At 40.8% G+C, this 27,423-nt stretch overlaps 1 protein-coding gene across 1 annotated transcript in view; it reads right to left on the minus strand.

Annotated features, from left to right (window-relative positions):
* Positions 1-1,520: 1,520 nt before the first annotated feature.
* UBASH3B (ubiquitin associated and SH3 domain containing B) overlaps positions 1,521-27,423 on the minus strand; it is a 764,382-nt gene continuing 738,479 nt past the window's right edge. Inside the window, exons 13-14 of the mRNA XM_078681838.1 lie at positions 10,617-10,726; positions 1,521-6,608 (exon numbers count right to left, since the gene is read on the minus strand). Of these exons, the coding sequence (XP_078537964.1) occupies positions 6,471-6,608; positions 10,617-10,726 (248 nt within the window). The 3' untranslated portion in view covers positions 1,521-6,470. The remainder of the gene's footprint in view (positions 6,609-10,616; positions 10,727-27,423) is intronic.

The following is a 27,423-nucleotide window of genomic DNA, read 5'->3' on the forward strand; positions in this document are numbered from 1 at the left end:
GTATAGATTATTTCTCTAGAGCGTTTTTCGTTGTAAATACCAGAAGCACTCCACTAATTGGTGAGCACTTTGCCAAATGTCAGGTAAATAAATGTAAACACCAGTAAATAGACCGGTATCATACAGATGTCCAAAGTAGCCACTGCTTCAAAAAATGGCAGTTCAGTTTGAAAGGTAATGAGATACTGCCAAGGGCATTATGTTTAACCAACTCTGGAAAGCTCTTAATTTAAATTGGAAGCAAAAAGCAAGACAAATTAATTGTTAAAAATATCAGAACAAGTAAAGAGTTTTCTGTGAGCAATCGGAACTACAGAATATCTGATCTCTGATACTTCCACCCAATAGTTGTGATTTTGCATATTTGCCATGTCCTAAAATAGTGTAGGACTGGAACAAAAATAATAACAAATGCAGACTATTTTCATAAAGTAAAAAAAAACAATCTTTGACTACCTGTTCAGTCTGAAAGTTCATCTCTCAAAATAGTTTGAAGAGTAAGAAGTGGGGTCCGAACTTCTTGGCACAGTTGGCCCTACTTGAACTTGATATTTAGCCACTGCCTAAATATGTCCTCTTAATGTACTTAGCTGAAGAATCGCCTTCCATGTCTTCCTCCTCCTGCACAATAGAATTTGTTCTAGCAATGCTACTAATAAAAGGTGCTGTTAGTTACTCGTTAATTGTTTATGTTATAAATAATTTAAACTGATTATTTATATGCAATTATTTCATTATTAACAAAGTATTCACGAAGTTTATTCCACATTGTTTTACAAAGAAATTGTATACAATCATTACTCATTATGGGACTGGAATTATGTACAGAATTTGAACAAACCTTTATCCTACATGATGATTTTTTTTTAACCTTGGAGCATTAATATCTGCACAGAGTACAACTGTTCTAAAATGAAACTGAAAAAATTCCCTCATATGCCAGTGTCGAAATACAACCTAACCCTCCCATGCTTGGAGGGGACGCCCCTCGATTTTCCTATAAGCCTGTCTGCATATAAGCCCAACATAGTAAAAACTGCATCTCCCTGGAAAACATCAGTTACTGATGCTTCATTGTATCGCATGAAACATAACCCCTTATTGACTATCTAAATAATAGAAATCGGTTCTCCCAGGCCTCTCCAATTTCTAAATCCTTAATATCTTTTGGCTAACTCTGATCTTGATTTAATTTAAATGAAATAGTCATAATTTCTAGTATGATGTTTTTGACTATGCCTCTGTCACTGAAAGAATTAACTGGCACAATTATGTGTTCCATGCAACATTAAATACTGCCTCATTCCAAAAATAATGATTAATTGGCATGAAAGGACTAGCATTTTCTTTCAAATATAAAAACCATCCAGTTTATATGATAACTCCCAATATGATGTGGTGTTATGCTTCCTTGTAAAAATACGCTCAAAACTTAAAGACACAAAATGGAGAGAGTCGAACTTTAAAAAAAGAAGAAAAAGCATTTTTATACAAAAGGTAAAATTAGAAAACTAAAAACCTTTAGAAATAATACTGTTTAGTGCAAATAATTTAAAGCAACCCAAGACTCCAAACTATTCCTTGTCCTAGTACATATTAGAGAGTGAAAAAAGAAAAACAAATAACAGGAAGCTAACCCATTACATCTTTCTAAATTACAATTTTGACAATACAAAAACAAATATAATGGGTAAAGTTGAATCCCCAAGTGTTAATTTACAACTAAAATAGTAGTTTTCATTTAAAGAGCTTCCAGTCTGTATAACACAACCATTCAAAAGGACCAAAAGAACTCCCTTCGTTTTGTGACAGCATTACATATTTAAAAATAAAAAAACATTTGTTTCAATAACACCATGAAATGTTATACTTGTTCATAATTAATGGACTTTCTTTTTGGATTTCTATAGTTCTGTTTCTTTATTGTTTTATTTTTGTTTTAGGATGTTATTACATTATATATTTGTGGGGTCAATACTATGTTAATTGTGCAGAGGACGAACTATGACCCAAGGCTTGTGGCTCCATGTTAATAGTGTGTTTTGGCTTTGGGAAGCCACAAGAAAAACCAGGGAAAGATGCAAGAAATGTACTACTGTTTTTTTTAAAAAAGAGACATTGCGCACTGCAGACATCAAGGATCATTCTTTCAGACTTCTCGCATTACTTTACTACTGCACTGTTGACACTACAATGTAATGATTTACAGTGAGTCACACTAAGAATTCAAAAACAAGATCAACCTTTTATAACAAAAGCAATTTTTTGGTCTGATTGTCCTTTTTAAATCAAATGTTTTGCACCTATGTGGTGAGGCAAAACGGACACACAAATAATTTAATTAAATTGCCAAAAATATTATCTTATCTCTCGAAGAATTAACTACAATTACTGCAAATATACTGCTGCAGTTTTACTGCTGTCATACACATTACATCCCTGACATGTAGTATATATATCTTTGATATGATCAAGGTGTATAATTACAGTATATGGAAGGCCTGTATAACATATACATAGTATAAATTTACAAACAATTCATCATACTTCAATATTCTGATTCTTAAAGACATATTGCACAAAATAGATGTTTGATGACAAAAGAGATAGGTCAGACTGAGGGGTAATCAAAATATCAACCTTGATACTTTTCTGATATTTTCAGAGGCAGATTTAACAGGCAGTAATGTGAGTTACTTGTGTACACAAGATATGATATTGTTTAATTGTAATAGTTTGTGATTCATTTTCCTCTCCTGCTTGTGAGCAACAGGAACAATCACCTGTAAAGCACAATAACTTTTATATACTGTGATAAGATTGGAGATCTTGTCACAGAAAAAGTTACACACTACATTTTAACATCTGGATAGATTGAATGGGTCTTGCTTAGAGGTGTCCAACATAGGTCCAGGAGGGCCAAACCCATTACCTATCTTCAGGATACCAACAGAAGATTAAACTGCACACAATAAATCTAAATGGAACTTTTTTAAATAATCAGTGGTTATCCTGAAAACCTGGAATGACTCTACGACTCATGCACATAACCTCAACACTTCTTGGAAACATCATCAAAAAATAATATTATTTCTTTGGTCCATGACTTTCAGAAGACAGAGATGCTTGTCTATAAGAATAAACACTTATTTTCGGATTGCTCATGATAATTATCCATCTCACTTGTGATTCCAATAATATTAATAACAATATCTATCTTTATAAAGCACTTTGCACTATGACTTTGATATTTATAAGTGGCTTAACTTCAGAGTAATTGTTACCCTATTTATTGACACTTAATGTATCAAGCCCAGAGAAAGAAAGTCTGAGTGTACTTAGTCTATGACACATCTAACTATACAATAACAATTCACATACCTATCCAGAGTTTAAACTATCTCCTGCAGCCTTAGTGACAGTTATCAGTCCTGTTCAAAACCCCAGTAAGAAACCCGGCAAGTTTGTTTTTCATTTCAGTTGACATTTTTTATTGGATTGCAGTGCCTAATTTGAGCAGGTGGTTATTTTTAGAGAGCAGTCCTTAGTTTTCCTCATTAGACTTTGATCCAGGGCAGGAGAGAGAAAAACACAAAAGGGTCAAGAAGGAGGAAAGAAAAGCTGAGCCAAAGGGGAAATAAGAGGGGAAAAAAGAACCTGAAAAAGTGAGATAAAGGGGCAGGGATTGTCTGCTGGTGGATGAAAGATAGCTGACATGGAATCAGGGCTACATGGTCTGGGTTTTCCATACCTCCCACATTTAATAGCGCTGAACGTGGAATTCTGAGCAAATTCTTGCACTTATTCTTTTACAAATTAAGGACTGATTGATTGCATTATTGGCAGGCTTCACTGACACTACAGTTTCCTTTTCACATGATTAGTTGTATGTTATGCATAGAGTACAATAACCATCTTGATCTTCAGCTAGGGCAGTACTTAATTTGTGCTTGCGGTTGCTAGTGAGCACCAATAGCACTTATTTTTTCTCACCGGGGCTCTTGAGATCATCCTGTAGTCAGCAGTCCTGGTAAAAACAGTCCAAAGTCTAGTCCATATCAATGCTTATTTTGACTCTGAGTGATGAGATACAGATATACTCTTTTGTTTGTTTGTGTCTGGGTTACGCAGGGTAAACGTAAAGAACACAATGCTGCTAATGTATGCAAAAGCACCGTGGCGGCTAATGTGTGCAAAAGCACCATGGCGCCAGCAGTGCTAGTCACATGCATGATATGCACATGTGACACTTGATATAGAGAAACACCTTCTTGTGTCCTTGCCTTCAGAGCCTGACCTCAGCACACAGGAGAGAGACACTGCAAAAGATGCCAGTATGACTTTCTGTCTGCCCTTCTCAGTTTTAATCCAGGGATGGCTGAGTCAACCTGAAAATAGGTTGGTGAGCCTCATCTCATGAGCTGACAGCAACCCAGCTAGAGTGAAAAGGTATCCTTGCCAGTGTGAACTGCTTCCAAATGGTTAGTGAGGACTGGTTACATTTAAGAGAGGCTCTGGGAGTGCACACTATACACCTTGACCAACACCATGAACCAAAAGTGGCACCTTTACCCATAATGATGGAGGCTGTGGGATTCAATGCTTCACAAATGTGGAACAGTACTTACTACACATTCTAAAATGATGTGTTTTGCAGTTAACGCTCTATCCCTGCAATTTTTCCTGGGTACATTTTGCCAGGTCAAACCTGACAGCAATACCGGGGAACTAATGCCTGGTAAATACCGGGAGAAGCAAAGCAACAAAATCTGCTTGTTATTCCCAATGTTGTAGGCCCCAATTATGATACATGATAATGTTCACTCCAATAAAATCTGAACCCCTTCAGTGTTGTATTTTATCTGGCACGATAGTTATTGCATCATGGAACAGGCCACTAATGATGAGGGTCCATGAGTTATCGGCATTCATTATGGAACCGGTTACAATCCATGGCAGTGATTAATGCCTCAGCTGGTACTGCACAGTTTTTGATTTGCGATGAAAGTGGACAGCTTCAGTAGCTATCACCAAAGACAAAATGTGGTACCATGCACTGACTATTTTACACTGAGTAGCACCAATGGTAGAAGTGGGCTGTGCTCATAGTCGAAGTGAGCAGTGACTTCTTAAAAAAAACTTGGGCACCGTCTGATATTATTTTTTACAAACTAAGCACTGAGCAGCAAGAATATGAAGGATTGAGGCTGAACAACACATTCTAGGCTGTGTTGCATAGCAGACTGAAATTTCATGGACAAGTCATTCATTAATTCAACCTGTAGATCAGGGATCTCCAACCTTTTCTTTATTACGAGCTACTTATGGTCAATGACTATCAACCCAAACTACTGTTATTACTATTGTAATAGTGAGCATTTCAGACAAGAGTGCATTAGCAACTACCCTATACAAGATTACGAGCAGTGATCACATCTGCCACAGGCAGAATTGGTTGCCACCAGCAATGTCAAAAAGGCTTTAGCAATTTCGAATGCCTCTACATGGGTAATTCACAGCAGTCAGCTGTAATACCCTTGGCACTAAGGTAATATGATGAGTCATAAGTCTTCCAGATGCTGCATAATTTATCACACAAATATTATCTTTTATATTTTATGAAGTCGATTACTTTCCTCAAAACATCAGCTTATGAGTTCTGAAAATACACATAATTTCATCTGAGATACACTCTTTTAAATTATGGTATGCATTTATTAATTCAACCTAGCAAAAGTTTATACTTTAGTAGGCTGGGCTGCACACAGGAGAGTTACTCACAGGTAGCTGGAGAATTACCAGTATCTCACAATCTACTCGTTGGAGAAGACAGCTGTCGACAGTCCTAGTGTAGAACTGCACTGTCATGTTTGCTCTATCATGTCATTTTTTGATAATTAACTACGCCAATAGGACTTCTGAAAGTATGTTTAGTTTACTACTTATTAACACAAACTACTCTACATAAGCATCCTTTCATCCTCTGATGTGCAGCGGGTGGGTTTACTGGCCTCTTACCATGGTCCACAAAGGCATGTCATCCCAAATCTCATCATTAATAATTTAATTCCAACAAAACACAATTTCAAATGTTGCTTCCATGGCTGGCATAATGCGGGTCTTGCCAGCCCGCTACATGCCACAGAAGAGTGAAAAGGGCCTGCTAAATGAACACCCAGAGCAGAGCATCCACATTAAACAGAAATCCCATACATTTGATTTTTAAAACATCATATTCTAGACCAATACTTTAAGCCTGACCTGTACATAAGCTTATTTAAATATTTGTAAAGGCAAATTAAAAAAAAGTCTTAGGTTTCACATAACTTAACAATAGAATGTTTGGCTTCAATTTGCTTTAAAGATGGTATGCTAGAATATCAGGAACCATAATGTGCACTGAATGTTTTTACTGACATGTTCCAAGGGGCGTATTTTAGATTTCTAAAGGCAAGAGTTAGTAGCTTCATCTACTCTTGTAGTAAAGTCTCTCTCCAGTTAAAGCCTCCGGTCGGACCGTGGGTCATGGGTAAAATGGGTGGGTCAGTCAGTTGCCATATTCCAGTGTCTCTGAGCTCTTCACAGGCACAAAATCCCAGATACGGAATCTGTGGGCAAAACACAAAGAACCACAATAAGTGTCAAACAAATGTTTTCCATTTCATATGAACATATGCTTCCACAGCTAGTAGAAAAACAAACATTGACACAGTCAATATGTTTCACCCTTCGGGACCTATTGGATTTGTCCGTGGTTTTTAGCTACACTACACTGGGTTCCCGAGGCGTGCAGCACGGCTAAATTACTTTTTATCACTTTGTGGGTGCACATGCTTACAAAATGATACAGCTCCCTTTATTTATTTTTATTGGACGCTGAAACTTGGATTGGCAAACAAAATGAAAGTAAAAGAGACTTTGATTTGAAAGAAATGATGGGGAAGCAACGTAGATGGGATGATGCGTAACAAACAGGCGCAAAGTAGATGGTGGGACAATATGGACGGGGCTACAGAAGCAATACAGGGAGGGGTGGTGGGACCTGAAGCAACATGGGGGTGTGGAAGCAACACGGAGGGTGCAGGTGATGGGAAGCCCCATGAGGGCATGAGGGACACAAAGGGGACAGAAGCAGAGCAACATGGAGAGAGAAGGGTGGGTGAGAAAATCAACCAGGCGAAAAAGAAATAGCATTTGGAGCTAGGAGGGGGCAGAAGCACCCAGGTGGGAAAGCAATAAGGGCTGGGGAGCACCCAAGGGTACGTGCATTACAAAGGGGGTAGGGGAGAAGCACATGGGTGGCAGAGACCAGCTCTGAGAGGGAAAGAGAAGCACACTAGGTATACAGCTGGAAAACAAGAAGAAAGTAGGGTCTTCAAAAGTAAGCAGCTTAAGGACACGATAATACGTCCGTGCTCCAGAGGAGGGACAAACACAAGATGAGGATGGAAAGCCCACAAACGCTAAGAAATATGAAACAAGCATATGAGAATGACAAAGAAGACAACCAATGATGAGCAATGGGTGAGCTCTAAGACCTCCATCCACTATAAGAGCTTACAGTTCCCTTAAATGAGGGTTAGAGAGGGGCCAGTACAGTGCAACATAGAAACCAGCTTGTTTAAAACAGCTAAAGCTATACAAATGCCACCTGTTCCCCTAACAATGGCGAGCTGTATTCACTGTTGGGGGATTGGGGAAGGGAGTGGTAAATGCCTAATTGCCCACGCCTGTAGCACGACGCCTCAAATGTTGGGAGGGTAACAGGGCCGGACTGGCAACCCAAAGCAGCCCTGGCAATTTTGTCGGACCGGTCCCCACCCAAGCGTGAAGCACTGCTTCTTAACAAAACAGGCCCCAAGCACTGCTGGTTTTGTTACTGGTGGCCGATATTGCAGCATCGCTCCAAAACCGGCCCGCATCCTTCCAACCTCCCTAGATTTTATTAGAAAAACTCTACAGCCTAAAAAATCTTAGGCCCATGCAGATGATTTAGTTACTATGAGCTGTTTCTCAAAAGCAGTCCCTTAACTTTTCACTTTTTATATTGGCCAATCATTATGTCTTTGCCCTATCCTGAAGTGTTGTACCCTTGGTGATCCTAAGCCTTAAAGTCAGCAAACAAGTGGGTAAAACACGCTTACCTAGAATAACACATCAGTTTATTGCTCTTACCCTTCACAGTCCATTGATTATTTATGTTATTTCATGGTCTGATTGAGGCATTTAAAGCAGCCTGCTAAAATACATTGTATCACCAGCAAAACACCACTAGCCTCAATGGAACCCAAAGGAGTAGTAATCGAAACCTGGAAAACCCTTTCAACTGTTATTTGAAAGAATCTCAGCTCGGGCCTCTAAAGAGTCGCTGAGGTCGGTTACATAAAAGTGGATTTAAAAACAAAATATACGGAAGCCCATGAGAAAATAAATGCTAATAATATTAGTACTCAAAATAAGAGTTTGAGTGGGTGTTAGGTAAAAGTTGTAGATGTGCAGTCTGCATCTCCTGCCCTTTAAGAAAAACGTCACTTCCTTTTTCGAGGTAGTGGGTAGTAAACGAAATGGAGCCTAGTCTAAGTACAAAACTCCTTGCCCGAAGTTAAATAACAGGACAGAAGTGTTCATATTGACAAAACTATTAGATGTTGGAACCTGAAATTGCCCCTGCTCCTATTGAAAATCTTCCACCTGTTAACACCTGACATTAGACCGTGCGGGTTGATCACTAGTTTCATCTGAAAAAGCAAACGCAAATACAAACGCCACATGAGTTATAACTCAGAAAGCACATCCGAACCTCGTAATTGCAGATGTTAATTTTTGTGACTAAAGCATCTAAATACCAGTGAGAGAAGATAATTTAAAACGTGTCGTAGGAGAGCAGTCTGTCAGAACCACCTAAAATTAGACCAACCAGACGGATGATGCAATGTAATACGGAATGATTCTTGGGGATTTCGGTCAGAAGACCAATTGACTCATCATCTGGTAAACTACACTTCCTCCCATCAGGAAATGGTAGTCATTCAAAGACTATGTGGGGCATATGTAGGTAATTTCCATTTTGCGATTCTCAAATAGCGATTTTTAAGGAATCGCTGTTCGAGAATAGCAAAATGGAATGTAGGTAATAATTCGCAATTGTTTTGCGAATCTCTAACATTCCTTATTTGCGATTAGCAAATTGCGAATCGCAATTAAGGAATGAGTGTCCCATTCATTCCTATGAGCCAAGAGGCCCAAAGGAATGAATGGGGATACATTCTCAAATTGCGATTTTCTGTGAAAAAAATCGCAATTTGAGAATCGCAATTCCAAACGTGCCAGGGTGTCCAAAGGACACCTTTTGCCCCACTGGAATGTGCCTGTAAGTACATGTGGCACACATACATGCCCTAAAGGTATGCCTGTGCGCCACATGGCACTTTGAATTTAAAAAAAAAATGAATTTTTAAAGGAAATCGCAAAATACCATCTACTTGAAGTAGGTGGTATTTTGCGATTCCTTATGCCAAAATCGCAATTTTTAAGGCACCCCATCATAGCATTTAAGGAATCTCAAAATTGCGATTCCTTAAATGCTATAAGCAAAATAAGGAATCGCAATTTTTACGATTCCTTATTTTGCTAAGTGCCACCTACATACCAAATGGGCGTTTGCGATTCGCAAACGCCTTCCTACATATGCCCCTATGGCCTTAATTACAATATGTGTCCATACTGGGAGCTTCTTAATTACTGTTTGTATGGGATAGGTTAATTAATTAATGGGTATGCATTTTGCATACGATTCAATGCTGCCTTCTCATTGCTCACATGTTATCTCGTTATGAGGAAAACAAAATGGCAGTTTGCACAAGTTGTCACCTTGATTTGCCACATGCAAAAACAGATGGCAAACACCCATGCCAGGTTCTATTAGTACCTAATTTCTAATCCCGTTTTAGTAGGAAAAGGTTGTGTGCACCCAAAAAGTGATTATTGCCAAATTGACATCAGGGCCTTTGCATAGCCAACCACGGAATAAAATCGGTGTTACCCAATTTCATTGTAACCAATCAAAACTCAACGTTTTCTCTCCTTGGGATCAGAGAAACGTTAACACTTCCATGTAGGATTAAAAATATCAGAGTATTGATGCATGAACCGCTAAATTTCGCCATAATCTAAAACTCTAGGGACTAGGACCACAATATGCCATCAAGCTTTAAGGCAAGAGTTTAAAAAAAGCTTTTGAAATTAAATTTACAATCTGCGTGTATCCTTTTCATGGGATAAATGAACGTGGCTCTTTCTGCACTAGGAAACCTTGCAGGATAGCAGGCCACTCTGTAAAACTCCATTAATTGATAGGAAAATCAATAGAAAGATGATGAACAGGCCCAGGTGAAAAAAAGTGATTTCACAAAAAAAAAAAAAAGCAGGATACTAAGTAGAAACAAATGTGTAAGTTTATCTCAAAGATTGGGGACCTCAGAGCCTTTTACGCCATTTTCTTATGTTCTAAAACTACATAATGTCTGAACAAAGCTTTAAAGTGCATAAAGTAATTGACAGTTTCGGTCTATGCAGTCTTCTCTAAAAGTGTAGGGACTTATTTCTGAAAAGTTTACCTTCCGAACAACTTGCACAAAGTCCTTGGCATTCTGTGGTGAAAGTCCCTGTAGCTGACGAGTGCAGGCTTCCAGTGAGGATGCGTGAGCCACAATCAGAATGTTATATCCTGGAATGAAATCAGATTGGCTTCTAAGTAACAAAGGAAAATGGAGAAACGAGACCAAACAGTACAATATAGCACGTTATGCACTTCCAAAGAATTTAAAAGTGTATAATAAACTGTTAATAGACTTCTTGATACTGGTGAGTTATCTTTCCTTAACCCCCAAAGCCCAGCACATGCAGCCTTCAATGTCTGGACAGGGGGAGGGTCTTCATACACGTAGAGAGCAGCAGATTATAGCTATGAAACAAAGGGTTATGCGATGTCTTTGTTAAAATCCAGACGAACAGGGTAAAAAGAAACAGGTCTTACCCAGCACTGTTACCATACAGGTCCCTTCTCATTCTTCTTCAGCCGGGTTTGCCGGACGAGTGTCAGAGTTTCAATGGAAATCACAAATAGTCTCTGCCTTTCCTAGCCTTTGTTTGTGGATCTTTCTTGTCTTTAGCTCCCCAGTGCCTAAGCACCGATTCTAGTCTCTGACGTTCAGAGAATGAGTCCCAGGTGAGATCATCTGTTATCGGTGAGCCGGTCGCTGCTACTGGTTTATGTGTAATGTTGGGTACACTTTTGGAGAGGAGGTATCCATGTCTGGGGCCTCTGGCATGTCCAGAAACTGTTTGAGCTCTGCCAGATCTGCAAATTCCCTATCAGTGCCATTGATAGTAAGTAACATTGGGGATGGTTCTTGCAACGCATATCGGATCCCCAATTTTCTAAGCAAAGGTCTCATTGCCAAGAATGTTTTTTCCACAGAGATCCACCCATTCTGTTAAAGTACTATTTTCTGGACTCTTTGCTCTGGAGGATTTCCCCATAAACGTTTGTTGCGGATCACTGACATAATATCGACGACACAAATATCGAGATACACAAATATCGAGTCAAAAATATCGATTGACAAAATATCGACTCCCTATCTTCAAACAGGTAAGTACCAAAATATCGACTCCAAAATATCGACTTACAAAAATATAGACTGTCAAAATATCGATTTTTTAAAATGTCTTAAAAGTAAGTTAAAACTAATATAGTAATAAATATATTTAATATAAACTTAGAAATAATTATTAAAAAAATATAATTTTAATAAATAATTTATCTAATTAAAAAAATTATATCACCAAAAATTACACACACACATATATATATATATATATATATATATATATATATATATATATATATATATATATATATATATATATATATATATATATTTAAACATATTATTAAATAAACATATATAACATTTTAGAAAATGTTTAAAATTTATTGTTACAACTATAGTGAGTTCAACATTAGCAAAAGTGTTGGATAGCGTAGAGGTAAAATTTACTACTCCCACTCCAGTGGGTGCAACAGTAGGGAAAGCGCTGGATAGCGTAGAGGTTAAAATTACTATTCCCACTCCAGGGATGTATGACGTTACAACGCATACTTTTACAACGCCTACCATTACAACAAAACTTTTACAACGCAAAAACTTTTACAACGCATACATTTACAACGCAAGATTTTACAACGCATATACCTTTACAACGCATACCATTACAACATAAGTATTGGTAAGTATATAATAATTTTTTGAATATAAATTAATAAAAAATATTATAATATAATTTAATATAATTCAATTTTATTAAATAAATGTAATTTAAATGTAATTTTACTTTATTTTTACAAAGTACCCCTGTACCCCAAAAACCCAAAACTGACCCTGAACCCTAAAAATACCCCTTTACCCATAAACTGAAAACTGACCCTGAACCCTAAAAATACCCCTTTACCCGAAAACTGAAAACTGACCCTGAACCCTAAAAATACCCCTTTACCCAAAAACTGAAAACTGACCCTGAACCCTAAAAATACCCCTTTACCTACAAACTGAAAACTGACCCTGAACCCTAAAAATACCCCTTTACCCCAAAAACTGAAAACTGACCCTGAACCCTAAAAATACCCCTTTACCCAAAAACTGAAAACTGACCCTGAACCCTAAAAATACCCCTTTACCTACAAACTGAAAACTGACCCTGAACCCTAAAAATACCCCTTTACCCCAAAAACTGAAAACTGACCCTGAACCCTAAAAATACCCCTTTACCCAAAAACTGAAAACTGACCCTGAACCCTAAAAATACCCCTTTACCCAAAAACTGAAAACTGACCCTGAACCCTAAAAATACCCCTTTACCTACAAATTGAAAACTGACCCTGAACCCTAAAAATACCCCTTTACCCCAAAAACTGAAAACTGACCCTGAACCCTAAAAATACCCCTTTACCCAAAAACTGAAAACTGACCCTGAACCCTAAAAATACCCCTTTACCCAAAAACTGAAAACTGACCCTGAACCCTAAAATTAAAATATTTATCAATTAATCAATTATAATTAATTACCAATTATATTTTAATTAATTACCAATTAATAATTAATTAACAATTAATTTTTAAAAAATATCAATAAATAAATTAACATATTTAATTAATTATAATTAAATTACTTCCCACCCTATTCCCCTATAAACCCACAACCCGCTACAGAAAATAAATTACTAAAATTAAAATATTTATCAATTAATCAATTATAATTAATTACCAATTATATTTTAATTAATTACCAATTAATAATTAATTAACAATTAATTCTAAATTATTATCAATAAATAAATTGACATATTTAATTAATTATAATTAAATTACTTCCCACCCTATTCCCCTATAAACCCACAACCCGCTACAGAAAATAAATTACTAAAATTAAAATATTTATCAATTAATCAATTATAATTAATTACCAATTATATTTTAATTAATTACCAATTAATAATTAATTAACAATTAATTCTAAATATATATCAATAAATAAATTAACATATTTAATTAATTAGAATTAAATTACTTCCCACCCTATTCCCCTATAAACCCACAACCCGCTACAGACTTATATTACACAAAAAATAAAAATTATTATTAACTTACCTTAAATTCGATATTTTTGTTGTCTATATTATGTCTAGTCGATAATATGTCCATTCTATATTTTTGATTCGATATTATGTCCATTCTATTCGATATTAATTTTCTCTAGTCGATATTTTTGTTGTCTATATTATGTCTAGTCGATATTATGTCCATTCTATATTTTTTACTCGATATTCTGTCCAGTCGAAATAATTGACTCGATATTATGACTGTACACCGTTTGTTGCTTTTTATTGCTTTTCTCCCCTCCCTTTTCATCTGGCACAGGGTCTCCGCCTTCTAGAGACCGTAGTCCAGCTGCAGTCGGTAGTGGGTGTACCTGCAGGGCCGTGACGTGGGGAGGGGGAGGGGCAGGGTGGGGGGGTAGTAATCTATGGTGCACTGCATCCCCAAATGCGTGCAACGAAATTCGTTTTATTTATTTATATGTTTACCTACCTGTAAAACTCCGTAATCCATAGATTACTACCCCCACCCTGCCCCTCCCCCTCCTCACATCACCGCCCTGCAGGTACACCCACTACCGACCAAGGCTGCCGTAGTCGCCCCAGTCCTTGGATCTAAAAAATGCAACTGAGCTGCAAACACCATGACAGGGCAGCCACAACTCAAAAATCTTCACATACTCTCCCTCAGTGTTAATGGCTTGACACAACACATTAATCAGAAAAATACACTTAACTACTTAGCCTATATGTCACCAGCTATAGCCCTACTTCAGGAGATGTACCTCTCACATACTGAACCAGACAAACCAAGAAAGGACTTGGTCGATAAAGTGATAAGTTGCCGTATTGTGAATAACAATGGCCCAACTTTCTTTACAAAAAACAACAAGTGATGGACTGAATGTGGATCAATGTCACACACTCCCCCAGTCAAAAGATCCGGGCCCAAATCCATCGTTTTTTTGCACTCCACACCACCCTGGGTCAGATAATGGCTTTATGCAAATCAGCTCTGACCCTGTTGCCCCATGGGAACAGTCCAGTCCGAACTACAACAGCCATATCTTTCCCAGACCGGAATCAAGCAACCGGTCCGGTCCTCGGATGCTTGATTCCGGTCTGGGAAAGATATGGCTGTTGTAGTTCGGACTGGACTGTTCCCATGGGGCAACAGGGTCAGAGCTGATTTGCATAAAGCCATTATCTGACCCAGGGTGGTGTGGAGTGCAAAAAAACGATGGATTTGGGCCCAGATCTTTTGACTGGGGGAGTGTGTGACATTGATCCACATTCAGTCCATCACTTGTTGTTTTTTGCCAACTTTCTTTACAGCTCCTCCCCCTTCCTAATGAAAGAGATGTGGTATGGCGGTCTTGCTTAGAAAGTCTCTAGAATATACAATACATAAAACATGGACTGACCTGATGAGTAGATATGTTTTTGTGAAGTTGAAAACTGGGGTCAATACATTAATAGTGCGATCTATCTTGGCACCATACTACCACAAAATGGCCTTCTTTACATGTCTCTAGACCACTGATGAAATTTGGGTGACCTAAACTCATGGTGAGTGGTGACGTTTGGTTACGCAAGTTCTTTATTGCTAATAGTTCATTTGATTCGGGTCCACTAAATAGATCAGGCCTTTCCCCTTCTTCCATCGTCACTCCCACCTTTGACCAGGTGGGTCCTGAAGAAGCAATATTTGAAAATGTGGTATACAAATGCCTTAAAAGAGCAACGCCGTTTATATCCCGTCAGGCTCTCAATCCAGATCTTCAGGAGCCTGCAGCCATGTAAAAGCTAAAAGAAAATAAGACCATGACCATCAAAGATTGTGACATTGGTGGAGGTATTGTTATATGGACATCAGCCTCTATGTGACTAAAATGAGCGATCTACTTAACAATATGGAACACTACAGGGCTGTCCCAATTGATGCCACAAATAGATTCAAAAAATGGATTGAGCGCTTGACAAGTACACAGTGAATCTTAAAACATTAACCAATTGTAAAACAAAGAATGTCATTTAACTTCTCCTATGACCATGCGAGTTAGATTATTTTCGTTAACCGCCCGCCCCTTTGCAACTCAACCCGCCTGACTGAAAATTGTTCAGCTATTCGGACCAACAAGCTTATGGAGCCTTGGGTCAAACATTATCTTGAACTAAGCCAGAAGAAATCAGATGGCTAATTATTAAAAGAATAGAGACAAAACCAGGCTGTAACGGCCATAAGATCCAAAAACGAAGGGAGGTTTTCTGGATATTCGCTTTAGACACTCAAATGAATGGCCTGAACAATGAAGTCCCTTGGGAACAGGCTATCCATTTTAATGCCACATGAATCATTTATGGGTGTTTTGAGTTTGCTATTTCTTTCAGTACACAGTGTGTCAGGACTGCCCTTTCGAAACTGTAAGTGGTTACCTCCTTTTCTCTACATCTTAGCTCCTGTCCCATGCAGTTCATGTGCCAAGGCGTGCCACTTTTGTCTATATGTCGTCTGCATGACTATCCCCTTTTTCCTTTTTATTATTTGTTGAGTGAGCATTTTCCATTAATTTGGCACTGTACTTTTCTACCTCTGTGCCATCTTCTCAAATATAGGAGCATTGAGTCACTTTGCAGTACTTTAGGTCATTTACCTTTCTCTCTGAGTCAGGAGTAGCCCTGTGCACCTGAATTAGCAACATTTGGTCATTCTCACTCCCAATATGGTGGCCGCTTTGGGCTGCTAATGTCTTTCCACTCAGTATAGCGTTTGCTGTGTCCAGCATTGCGGGCCCTTTGATTAAGAGGATGCCCCGTATGTTCATATTTGGTGGATGCAGTGCCGCTGGATTCATCGTACACATATGGTGGAGAGCTGAACTGATGGTGCTACGACCCTTTGATTTGCGGGTGCTATTGTATTTCGTTCTGAAACTGGTGAGTTTAGTTCATCTCGTGTATACGCATAGTTGTAGGTCATTTCTTATTTTTTGGACTTTATGTAAGTCTTATCTTTTTTTCTTTTTTGGTTAGTCCCTGATAGACAATTGTTTTCAAACTTGTGCCTGCATTTCGACCCATATGGAAGCTTTTTTACTGAGCGCATTTTGCGAGCCTGCTCTCCTGGTAAATGAACACGCTACTCATTCCTGACACACACATAGTCACTTGTTTACTATAGGTTTCATGCAAGTCAACTTTGTTTTTAGGTCTTGCCTACGCAGGACGCATGCCCTGCATAGGCAAAAATACCTTTTCGGATCGCTTTGGCTTTTAAGTAAAAAACGTGCACGCGTTCCATTGCCATCAATGGCAACGCAAGCATGTGAGGCGATCTACTTGTGGGAGCGCGTGCCACCATTTGGCAGCAATTATCGCTCCCGCAAGTTCCGCCTCCCCCTCCCCCCTGCTGCTGCGCGAGCTTGTTAAAGCCTTGACTCTAGCTTTGGTAGGCTTCTCCATCCAATCACAGGAGCCATAACATAAGCTCAGGACAAAGTTGTGTAGTGGCCTGAGATGTGACGTAGCCCCCAGGCAAGCAGTCCTTATGGAAAACTTCTCCATTCGCAGTAACATAGATGGGTTGGTAAACTGTGCCTTTCTTCCCTCAGAAGGTCTCAACATTCGGAGCGGCTCGCCAAGGCCCCAGACGGATTTCTTTAAAGGGCAGAGTATTCTTAGATTTCACATGCACTTCTGGCACCGGCTGGAAGGAGATGGAGCACACCCGTCAGTAAACACGGCGCTCCGGGGCGCCGCTGTCCGGGGAGACACCGAGCCTGACCGTTTGCCTTATCTGCGGCTCCCAATCTAGGACACTTTTGTTTTCTTAACAAGTGAAAACTCTTCACTTGAGAACTCTCATCTCTTCTGAGGCCTCGGTGTCTCTCTGTCTAAGTTCACTTGACAGCGCAAATTGTAGTCTGGGCTGCTGCCCTATGTCCCCAGGCGTGTGAGGCAGGCACAGCTGGCTAATGGGAGTCTCTAAGGAGTTAATGTGCTCCATTTTTAGTGTGATTTACTTGTTGCATAGGGCATTTTGCTTAGTCCTTATGCAGGAATTATATACTTTGGAGTCAAGGTAATTCCTGAAAGATTGTATTATTTTGTACACTGGATTATTGTTCAGACACTGTGTGATTTGGGTACCCCACATTATTGGTATCTTTTTTATAACATTATTATGGTGTTCTTAACTCTTTATTGGTTAGTTTGTGCACTTGGTTTTGGTGTTTTGTGTGGTTTCTCTAAGGGACACTGTGGTGTTTAGATTGTGGGTATGAAATGCACAGAATTGTTTGGCGTTTTGTTTCCATTATGTGTTTCCATTTTCTCTTTTGTGCATTTATGTGGCTTGTCAGTACCTGCAAGATTGATACCTCACTTTTTACTTCTAGCTGCAAGCATGCAGTGGTGCGTTTGTTGGCGTATAGCATATGTAACTGTATTGGTGTAAAACAAACATTTTAATAGACCAGTCGTTGACCACTTCCCTCGTCTGTTTATTCTCACCTCAGTACCACAGACCAGTAGTGTGAGAGTGTGGGGGATCACGTGCGATGGGGGGCGTCACGTGGTGTGGAGGGTCAAGTGGTTTATCACAGTCACTGGACAACACTCAGCTGAAGCACATATTTGAACCAACCTGCTATGCTCTCTAGACCCTTCACTTTTCTTGCTGAAAGTGAAGGAAAGTCAAGAATTTCATTCCAGTATATTTTACGCCATATAATGTTATTTCATTTATTAAGGCTGGAACTGCAGGTGAACATGTGAATATTTAAACAGAGTTACACGTTTTACCTCTGATCCTTGCTCCAGTACCATAGATTCCTTTGAACTTTGAGACATGTTTACACCTGAAAAGGTTTGTTTTTGGTGTCAGAGTAGTCGGTCACTGCAGCTGATAACAGGCCCCGCCCACAAGTCACACGGAGCAGTTCTCACCCACCGTTTACTCAACACTTTTTGCCTCTTCTTAAAACAGGAGCAAAAGAGGCCAGCCCAGGATGACACGGAGTGACAGTGACAGAGCGGGCTATAATCTTAAACACTGGTTTAACCAAAATCACACCGAAGGTCAACTGCCCTACCAGGTTTAAACGGATGCAGGTAGAAGGGAAGTGATGTGCCACAGCTTTTTATCTATCCAATCTTTTTATAGGACAGACATTACCCAAAGGTGCCAGAGTGATTATAATAGAAATGGATTAGTACATACTGTATGAATGCACGTACAGATGTTAATACATTAGAGTAGATGAATAGAACATTACATAGGGCACAGCATTATATTACACAAAGATGTAGGTACATTGAAAAAGCCACACGCATTGGAGTACAGTGTATGTTGCAACAGTCATAAAATGGGAGCAACAGGATGTGTCGACTCGTGCCAAGATGGAGCCTAATGAAATGGAGGAAGTGTAGTAAATCACAAGAAACCAACAGGTGTGGAGAATAAACCAGAGAGGTGAAACCTAGGGAGGAGAGGCTAGGTAAAATATCCTTGAAGGAGAAGCACTTTTAGGTGCGATTTACAGATAAGCTTAGAAGTGGCGGTTCGTAGGTTAAACGGTAAGGAGTTCCAATCCAATCCAAAGTAGCTTTATTCGAGATATACTCATAAAATCAGATAACAAGCATCCTTGATACATACAGGATTAGAAAATTAATTAATTGAAATTTGCAAATTTAAAAGAATTAGTTTAAGAAAATAAAATCTGAGCAAATGGGAGTGGGAGAAATAGAAATTAATTTCAGCTAATTACAGTAGATTAGAACTCATTTACAATAACGATAAAAACAGATAAAAACAAATTCTAGTTAGTCAATCGTACTTCATGGTCAAACTAAATAAATTAGAATTGCTATTCAGAAGAGATTACCCCAAATTTGAATTCTACCTTAACACCCACACCCACCCTAAGTATTTGGCTACCACTATTCAAATAAATGGCAGAGTACTGGTGCTTATGAGCCTTTCTGCCTCAGCACTTCTATTTGTACCCAGTAATTTGCACATTGGGGTAAGCCAAACTCATCTAGGGGTTGCATATATAGGGCAGACGAAGAGGAGATGGGCAACTGTTTCCTTGTGACTCCCACAAGCCGGGCAGTTATTATTGCTTGCATCAGTCCACCTGGAGGTCAGTGACTTCAAGGGTAATGATCCTGCCCTAAGCTGAAAATAGAGCTTCCTATCCCTAGGCTTGGTGATAATATCTCCATAGGATTCAAGCCTGGGAGTGAGTTTTGACCCTAGAATAATCCCCTCCATGGTGGCTGACTCAGTGCTGCTCCAAACATTATATGCAGCCAGTTCCCAATATTTCTCCTTTAAAATATTTTTAGATGGGAATGAGGTTTCTACCGGATTTTCCCACAACATTTGAATACCCAAAGCAACCAGACTATTTTTATCATCCCTTAGCCAGCTAATTTTGTGAAAGCCATCAGATTTTATAACATCAAGAAACCCTGCGGCATATGATTAAAGTTCAGGTGTCGTCCACAACCTGCGCCAGTATAGAATTGGGCGCAGCTTGGCGACATCTGCAATAGCTTTCCTACCCAAATCATATCTTAGCGGCTTTAGGGGGGTACTCTGCGGGAGACTAGTAATACTATGAAGGAATTTATTTTCAGAGAGGGTTAGTGGAGCAACTTTCTCAAACCCCCATAATTACGCGCCATAAAGCGCGGAACTAACAGCTTTTGATTCGTAGATTTGGAGAGCAGACTTACTTTGTTTTGTTATCGACTTTTTGTGCTTTAAGCTTAAGGCTCCTGTGGATTGCCGGTGTTTTAGGGCAGCTATATCTATGTGATAATCCCACTTGAGATCCTTTTCTAACTGGATGCCCAAATAGGTGAAGGCTTTGACCATTTCAAGTGGCTGACCATTCATAAAAACTTTCCCTTTAAAACTTCGGTGCGGATTAAAAGCCATACATTTTGTTTTTGCCACATTTACTTCCAGGCGTCGAGCAGCACAAAACTTGTCAAAAATTACTAAATCACACCGGAGGCCTCTAGGAGTTTTGGATATGATTAATGTGTCATCCGCAAACATTAAAATCTGAATTTTTACACCTGCTAGAGACTGAGCATCTTTGTTTACTGGCAACAAACTGTCTACTATTCCATTAATGTACAAAGAAAATAGTGTTGGGGCCATGTTCAACCGGGAATTGGGTGGTGACCCTGCCCTGCCCACCCCGTTGGATTTTAGCATAATTTGCTTTGTGCAGCCTCATTATCATAGTTAAAATCTCATCAGAAAGACCTAGTTCCCTCAGTGTCACCCATAAATGGGAACGGGGAACGAGGTCAAAAGCTGCACGTAAGTCAACAAAGGCAGCATAAAGGCTGCCTTTGCCCAGTGTCACAGTCTTCCAATAAAGAAGAATAAAATAGAAGACTTGGTTGATGGTACTGATGTATTTGCGAAAACCCGCTTGGAAGGGGGACAGGATGCTGCTCTCCTCAATCCAGTCTAAAATTGTATTCAGGGTCATCCTCCCAACTACCTTTTGAATCGTGTCTATCAGACTGACAGGTCTGTAATTTCCCGGTTGAGTTTTATCCCCTTTTTTGTAGACTGGAATTATCACTGCCCCTTTCCAGGAAACCGGGATCGGGGCGCCCTGGGCCGTCGCATTTGCCATCAACAGAATATATCTTCCCCATCGTGTCTTATCATGAAGAAAAACTTCAGCGGGGACACCATCTGGTCCCGGCGCTCTGCCTCCAGCCACTGCATTAAGAGCTATTATAACATCATTATCGTTAAAAGCCTCATCTTTATAAAAAACATATCTAGGATCTTCCATTTGATTCTCTGAGGGGTTACGCACATATTGTGGTCTGAAATAATTAACCCATCCTTCTTGGGTGACGTAATTTTGGGGCTGATCTGGTTGGCCGCCTCTACCCCACTTAAGAATGTTCCAGAATAATCTAGTATTATTCCTGTCACTCGCTTCTTTGAGGTTCTGCCATCGAAGCTCATCCCATAGGGACTTGGCTTTGTGGATACCTCTCTTATATTCCTGTCTAGCTAAGCGGACAGCATCCAATTCCCCACCCCTAATAGCACTGCCAAGAGCAATTCTAGCTCACCTACAATCATTATTATACCACTGTAATGGTTTAAAGCCAGCTAGATTCTTACTTTTGATAGGCACAAAGAAATGGGCACTAATACACATGAAAAGGCTATCGTGTAGCTGAGTTACACGCCTCGGATCATCTCCGGAGCTAATTACAAGTTCTAACTCCAGTATGGTTTTATCAATCTCCTCATTTATGTTTTCCAAGACCTACGACTTTGTTACTACATGTATCCAGTAAAGCCGGTGCATATCATTAGTAGGGACAATATTTGGGGCACAAAGCTCAACCCCACCTACCCGTGGTTGCTCCGACTTCCACCATTCATGAGCAACACACAGGGGGTTATGGTCGCTTTCCATACGGTCCTTGACCATCATATCAATTATCGTGTGCCAGAGCTTAAAACTACAAAGAATATAATCAATCCTACTCTTACTGCGCCCATTGCTAAATGTATTAACCCCAAGCCTATCTTGCAATGTCCTGCCATTGAGTGCCCTAAGTCCCCTTTCGTAGCAGATAGTATTGATCTGGATAACGACCTCTGCCCATTTTTTAACTGGGTTGAGTTCCAGTTTTGGCACCCCCCATAGGCTGTCCTCATCATCAGTAAGATGCCAATCGGGAGTAGCCAGTGGCTCAAAGGTTGAATTTAAATCACCCGCAACATTCACACTACTGTCTATTGAGTGAAGCTCGAGAAGGGAATCCAAAGCCGCTATAACTTGAGACTTACCCACCCGGACACCCCTCACATAGACATTAATAATGTCCAGAAGACCTAAAGAGCCCAGAAACAGTCTTATAGCCTGGATGTCATTACTCATAGAGGACAATTCTTTAATGGTCAAAGCCAGTGCTTGGCGCACCCATATGGTTAGGCCACCCATTGGGCGTCCTTTGGCGCCTTTAATTGCAGGTACAAAAAAATGTAAATAACCCAAGCAAAAGTGTGGTTCAGGCAACCAAGTCTCTTGGAAAACACAGACATCAAATTTACTAATGAATGTCAGCCATTCCGGTGATAGTGTTTTGGCACCCAGGCCTGCTACATTCCATGAAATTTACTTCACTTAGAAAATGTGTCCTGGGCTGGCTCTTTAGTCCAGGATTAGAGAGATCATTAGATTGATTTACATTAGGAGACCTCCCCTGAGTGGAATCACTAGAGATAATAATGTTGTCCGCCTGCGAGCTATCAGCACTAGCAGGCAAACAATCAACCAGACAAATTCCTGACCCTTGAAGGTGTTTAATTTCCGGGGTATTGCTGGCAATGTCAACATTACCAGTTTGGTCCTCTGCACTATCGCTAGACATAAGTCTTTTGTCGGGAATATAACTGGTAGTATCTCCGCCACCAAAATTCCCAACACTAACACTGGCAAGACTTTGAGCATGTACACCAGGGAGTCAATCAATGCTTTCCAACCCAGGACTTCCGATGCTACCCCGTGGCCTCTGTCCAAAGAGGGAATGAACCTGAAGAGGAGGTTGGATCTTCCTTAACTGAATACACGAATGCGCTGGGGGGCTAGTTCTGAACTCAAGAGCAAATACATTTTCGGCCATTGTCTCTGACCGTAATGTCAATTCAATACAATCATATTGCTCTGAGGGCAAAATTAACCTACTCGCCTTAGTAATGTTGTCCCTAATTACCGATCGGCAGCCTCTGACATAACGTAGCCAGTGGATAGCTTTATTAGTCAGAGAGTCGGCACTCTCCTTATTTCTTGCTACGGCTAACTTAGGAACATTAGCCATATAGATTTTATTATCTCTATATAATCCACTTGTTTTTACACCCTCCCTTCTAATTGGAAATGTATCTTTGTAACTGGCCTTTGAGGAGGTACCCCCCCTAGTGTCAACTGACGAACGCTCCCTCTCACCTGCCTTAGATTGATTGGCTAGACTGTTTGTGGAGGATATTAATGGTTTGTTTTGGGCATTTGGGGGAGACATGGGTTTTCTTGTCATGGCCACCTCACTATAGGAGGAGGGGACTTTACACCCCCAACCCACTGGCTTTTCAATAACCAACGGGTTGGCCATACTACTACCAGTTTTCAAAGGAAAAGGGTTGGCGTCATTTATACTAGAGTTTAGCAGAGTACGCGCCCCATGGTTAGGTACAGGTCCCACCATAGCAGATACATTTACAAACAGAGGCTTCATAGACTCTATCTCTTACCTCAGAAGAGATACTAAATTCATTAGATCTTGGATATCTTGTGGGTCGTTTCTGCCCTTACCACTAGATTGAGTTTGGAAATCTGGGACATAACTTGGTGCATGATTTAAAAGCGGTATCCATTGCTGTTCAAATTGGTTGTGATATTTGTGGCATGGAGCTTTCACTATGCACATTCGCCAAAACAGAAAATCTATTGGTGCAAGGAACTATTGGCACACATGTGAAAGACTGACTGACATAAACTAGCAGGGGGCTATCAATACCTTTGGATGTAATACTCTCTTTTGTTTGGAGTTGGGTCCCCCTAATCATTGAATCACTTCCATTTAGGCCTTTCTGCTTTGGGAGAAACATAGCAGGAATAGCAGGGGAGACAATACCCTCACATTCCAACCCCAACCCACTTATGTTCTGCTGAGCAGTAGCTCCAACTACATGTGTGTTATTTTCAATGGTTAAAATTACCTCACACTCTTCTACGAGACTATCAATGCGATCAAGGACACAGTTGGAAGCAGCGTGCCTAGTCGCCTTTCTTGCCTTCTTTCCTTTTCGGGCCTTAATAGAAGAATTCCCAGCCTCAGCCCCCCCTCCTCCCCCCTCCATTGACTTGTGCTTACCCATACCAATACGCCCCTCTATTGCTAAAACTAAAAGTTTGTTAAAAAACAATTAGCACTAGTAGTCCGCTAGTAGTCCAGGGGAGGTAGCAGAGGATCTTTCTGACTGGCAAAGGCGATATGGACAACAGGTAAACAGTACCTTTCACAATTCTCAGCGTAGGTACACACTTTACTTCAGACACCAGCGTGCTAACGAGTTGTAGATATTAGGGGAGTGGCCCTGCCCTGGCTCCTTCTGGCGCAGACGGGCGCGGGACGGGCCCGCCCTTGGCCCGGGCACGCCCGCGCGCGTCCCGCGCTGTGGGAGGGCCGGGCCGGTTAAGAGGGCCTCTGGCGCCCTCCAGCGATGTCACGAGACGTTCCTTTTAAAGGTCGGGTGTTCTAGCAGTGGTGCTTCCACATTCCACGATGATCTAGTGCCCCCAGATATCTTACGTTTGTTAGCAGGGTACAGTGGAGTGGGTGTATGTAGGGCTTTATTAGTCATACAAGCCATCTTGTATATGGCCCTAAAGGTCAGGTGCTCTAGCACCCTGTGCTTCAGCATTCCACGATGAACTGGTGTCCCCCAGTAGATTACGTTTCTCAGCAGAGTACATGGAGTCGATGTGTGTAGGGCTTTATGAGTGATACAATCCGTCTTGAATATGGCGGTACAGGTCAGGTGTTCTACTTTGCCAATAGCTATGGCTAAACACTTATAAGGTCCCAAAGGCAAGACCTATTGGCTATGACAATGCTTGTTTGTTTAGCTCCTGATTGTCTGCTGCTTTTGAATTGGTGCCCTTCAGTTTGACAGTCATTTAGATTCCTGTTCATCCACGCCCTTAATCTTTCGGCCGGATTCTAAGCATGCCACATTATCTTTGATTTCAGCGGGCACTGGTTCCGGTCATTAATCTATTTGCCTCCCTTAACTAGTATTTTCAGCCTTCAACTCGAGTATTTGTATTCTGTGCACTGGATCAGAATAGTATTATAAGTGACCCGGGTGAGCTTCACACTAGTTTTTTTTTTTTTTGTAAACCTTTATTGGTATAGACAGGATATACAAATCTGGGCCTACAACCAAACTGGCCGGCCATAATACGTGAAAGCAGTGAAGAAGTCCAGAATGAAGTTACAGAATCAATCATAGAGGAACGTAAGCAATACAATCTTAAAAAAGGGGGGGAGGAAAGAGGATCCAAACGGCAAGCAAACAGGAGCAAAGAAGGTTATTTTTTATAATAGGGCGATAAGGAGCATGACAGGCTCGGCGACAATATAGAAGAATCCGGATTCCCAAATCAGACCATTGGTAACAGAAAGGCTAAAGGGCAGCCGTGTAGGAATGTCAGCACTGTATATATCGGTATAAAAACAGGGCCGTGAACACAAGTCAGCATATAATTAAGAACAACTTTGCATCCCCACCACCCAGTAGCACATCGGAAACAGAACAAAGGGGCAGGAATAGCGACAACACCAAGACTAACCCGTCATACTGACCTCGGGAGAGAAGGAAAAAGGGAAAGAGGGGGGGGGGGGGAAGAGGAAAGAAGAGAGGGAAAGGAAAACACAAACTGAAAGAGAAGAATGCCGCGCCTAAACAAGCGCCCCGTAGCAGGGAACACAGAAAAGAGCGGTAATATCAACAACGAGGAGGGCATGGGAGTCGCAATGGAAAGCAGCAGAACTACAAAAAGAAGAACAGCGACATCACAGACCCCACCCCAATCATACCACGGAAGGCAAGGACAGACGTGGCACTCCAGTAAAGAGATACAAAAGGGCCATAGAACTGAGGAAAATAAAACATCAAATAAGACCCAACCCACCCATCCCACCCAGCACCCCTGCAGAAGGCTACGGCCTACCCTCCAAACAGCGCGCCTGTCGCCCTAAACCAGAACCCGAAATGTAGTAGAGACAAGAGAAAAAAGAATATAGAGACAAAAAAGAGACATAAAAACAAAAGAAATAAATGGGAGGGAGGAGCAAAAGGGCAAAAACAAATACGGTCGGCCACAGCCCTCCACCCAACCATACGATCATATTACATGTGAACCAGAACGACACAATCTCGAGCACCAAAAAACGTACAGGGGGGTCTCCCACAGCACTAGAAATATGAGCAACTTCGCCACAGATCTGTACATCAATAAACCACCGGGAGCCGCGCATCTCACCCCAGTCCCTTCCTAACCACAATTACCACCCACCACAGGACAGTGTGAAGTAAGCAACACGATGCTAGGCAAGCACACAATTGAAAGAGAGTACGAGTAAAACGTAGGCCAGGGAAGGCAATCAATAAGCAAGTGGGCAAAAGTTCAACTAGGCAGTTCAAATGTCTCAGCAATAGCAACAAGGGCAATAATAGACAGGAGTTCAGTCTCGCCGTTAGGAAAAGCGGGGGATTCCCTGCAAGATAGAAACACGACCTCATCAAGGCAAAAACAGGCAGCGGTCCACCATTGTTCTCAGGCACCCGGGGAGGATCGGATCCCCGCACGACATCCAAGTCCCCAAACTCCAAACATCGAAGAGCAGGAGGTTCCAAATCCACCGGCCAGCAAACCCGTCGATGGATAGCGACAGTAGCCCTCGTAGTGACCGAGGGAGGCGAGGCAGTGGCATCACTGAGACAAGAGGAGGCCATGAAGGAGCGTTCATCCAAAATGGCGGTGGAACGAATCGAGTCTCCCGGAGCACCGGGGGCCAGGGCCGCGCGTAAGGATCGTAAGGAATCAAGAACGTCTCCAATCGTAGGCTCACGCACACACGTCCAGGCCCCCGTGCAGTCCAGCAACCCAAGTCCGTCATCTCGAGGAGACCCACAG

Source organism: Lissotriton helveticus, chromosome 3_1, assembly GCF_964261635.1.
Source record: "Lissotriton helveticus chromosome 3_1, aLisHel1.1, whole genome shotgun sequence".
Taxonomy (NCBI): Eukaryota; Metazoa; Chordata; class Amphibia; order Caudata; family Salamandridae; genus Lissotriton; species Lissotriton helveticus.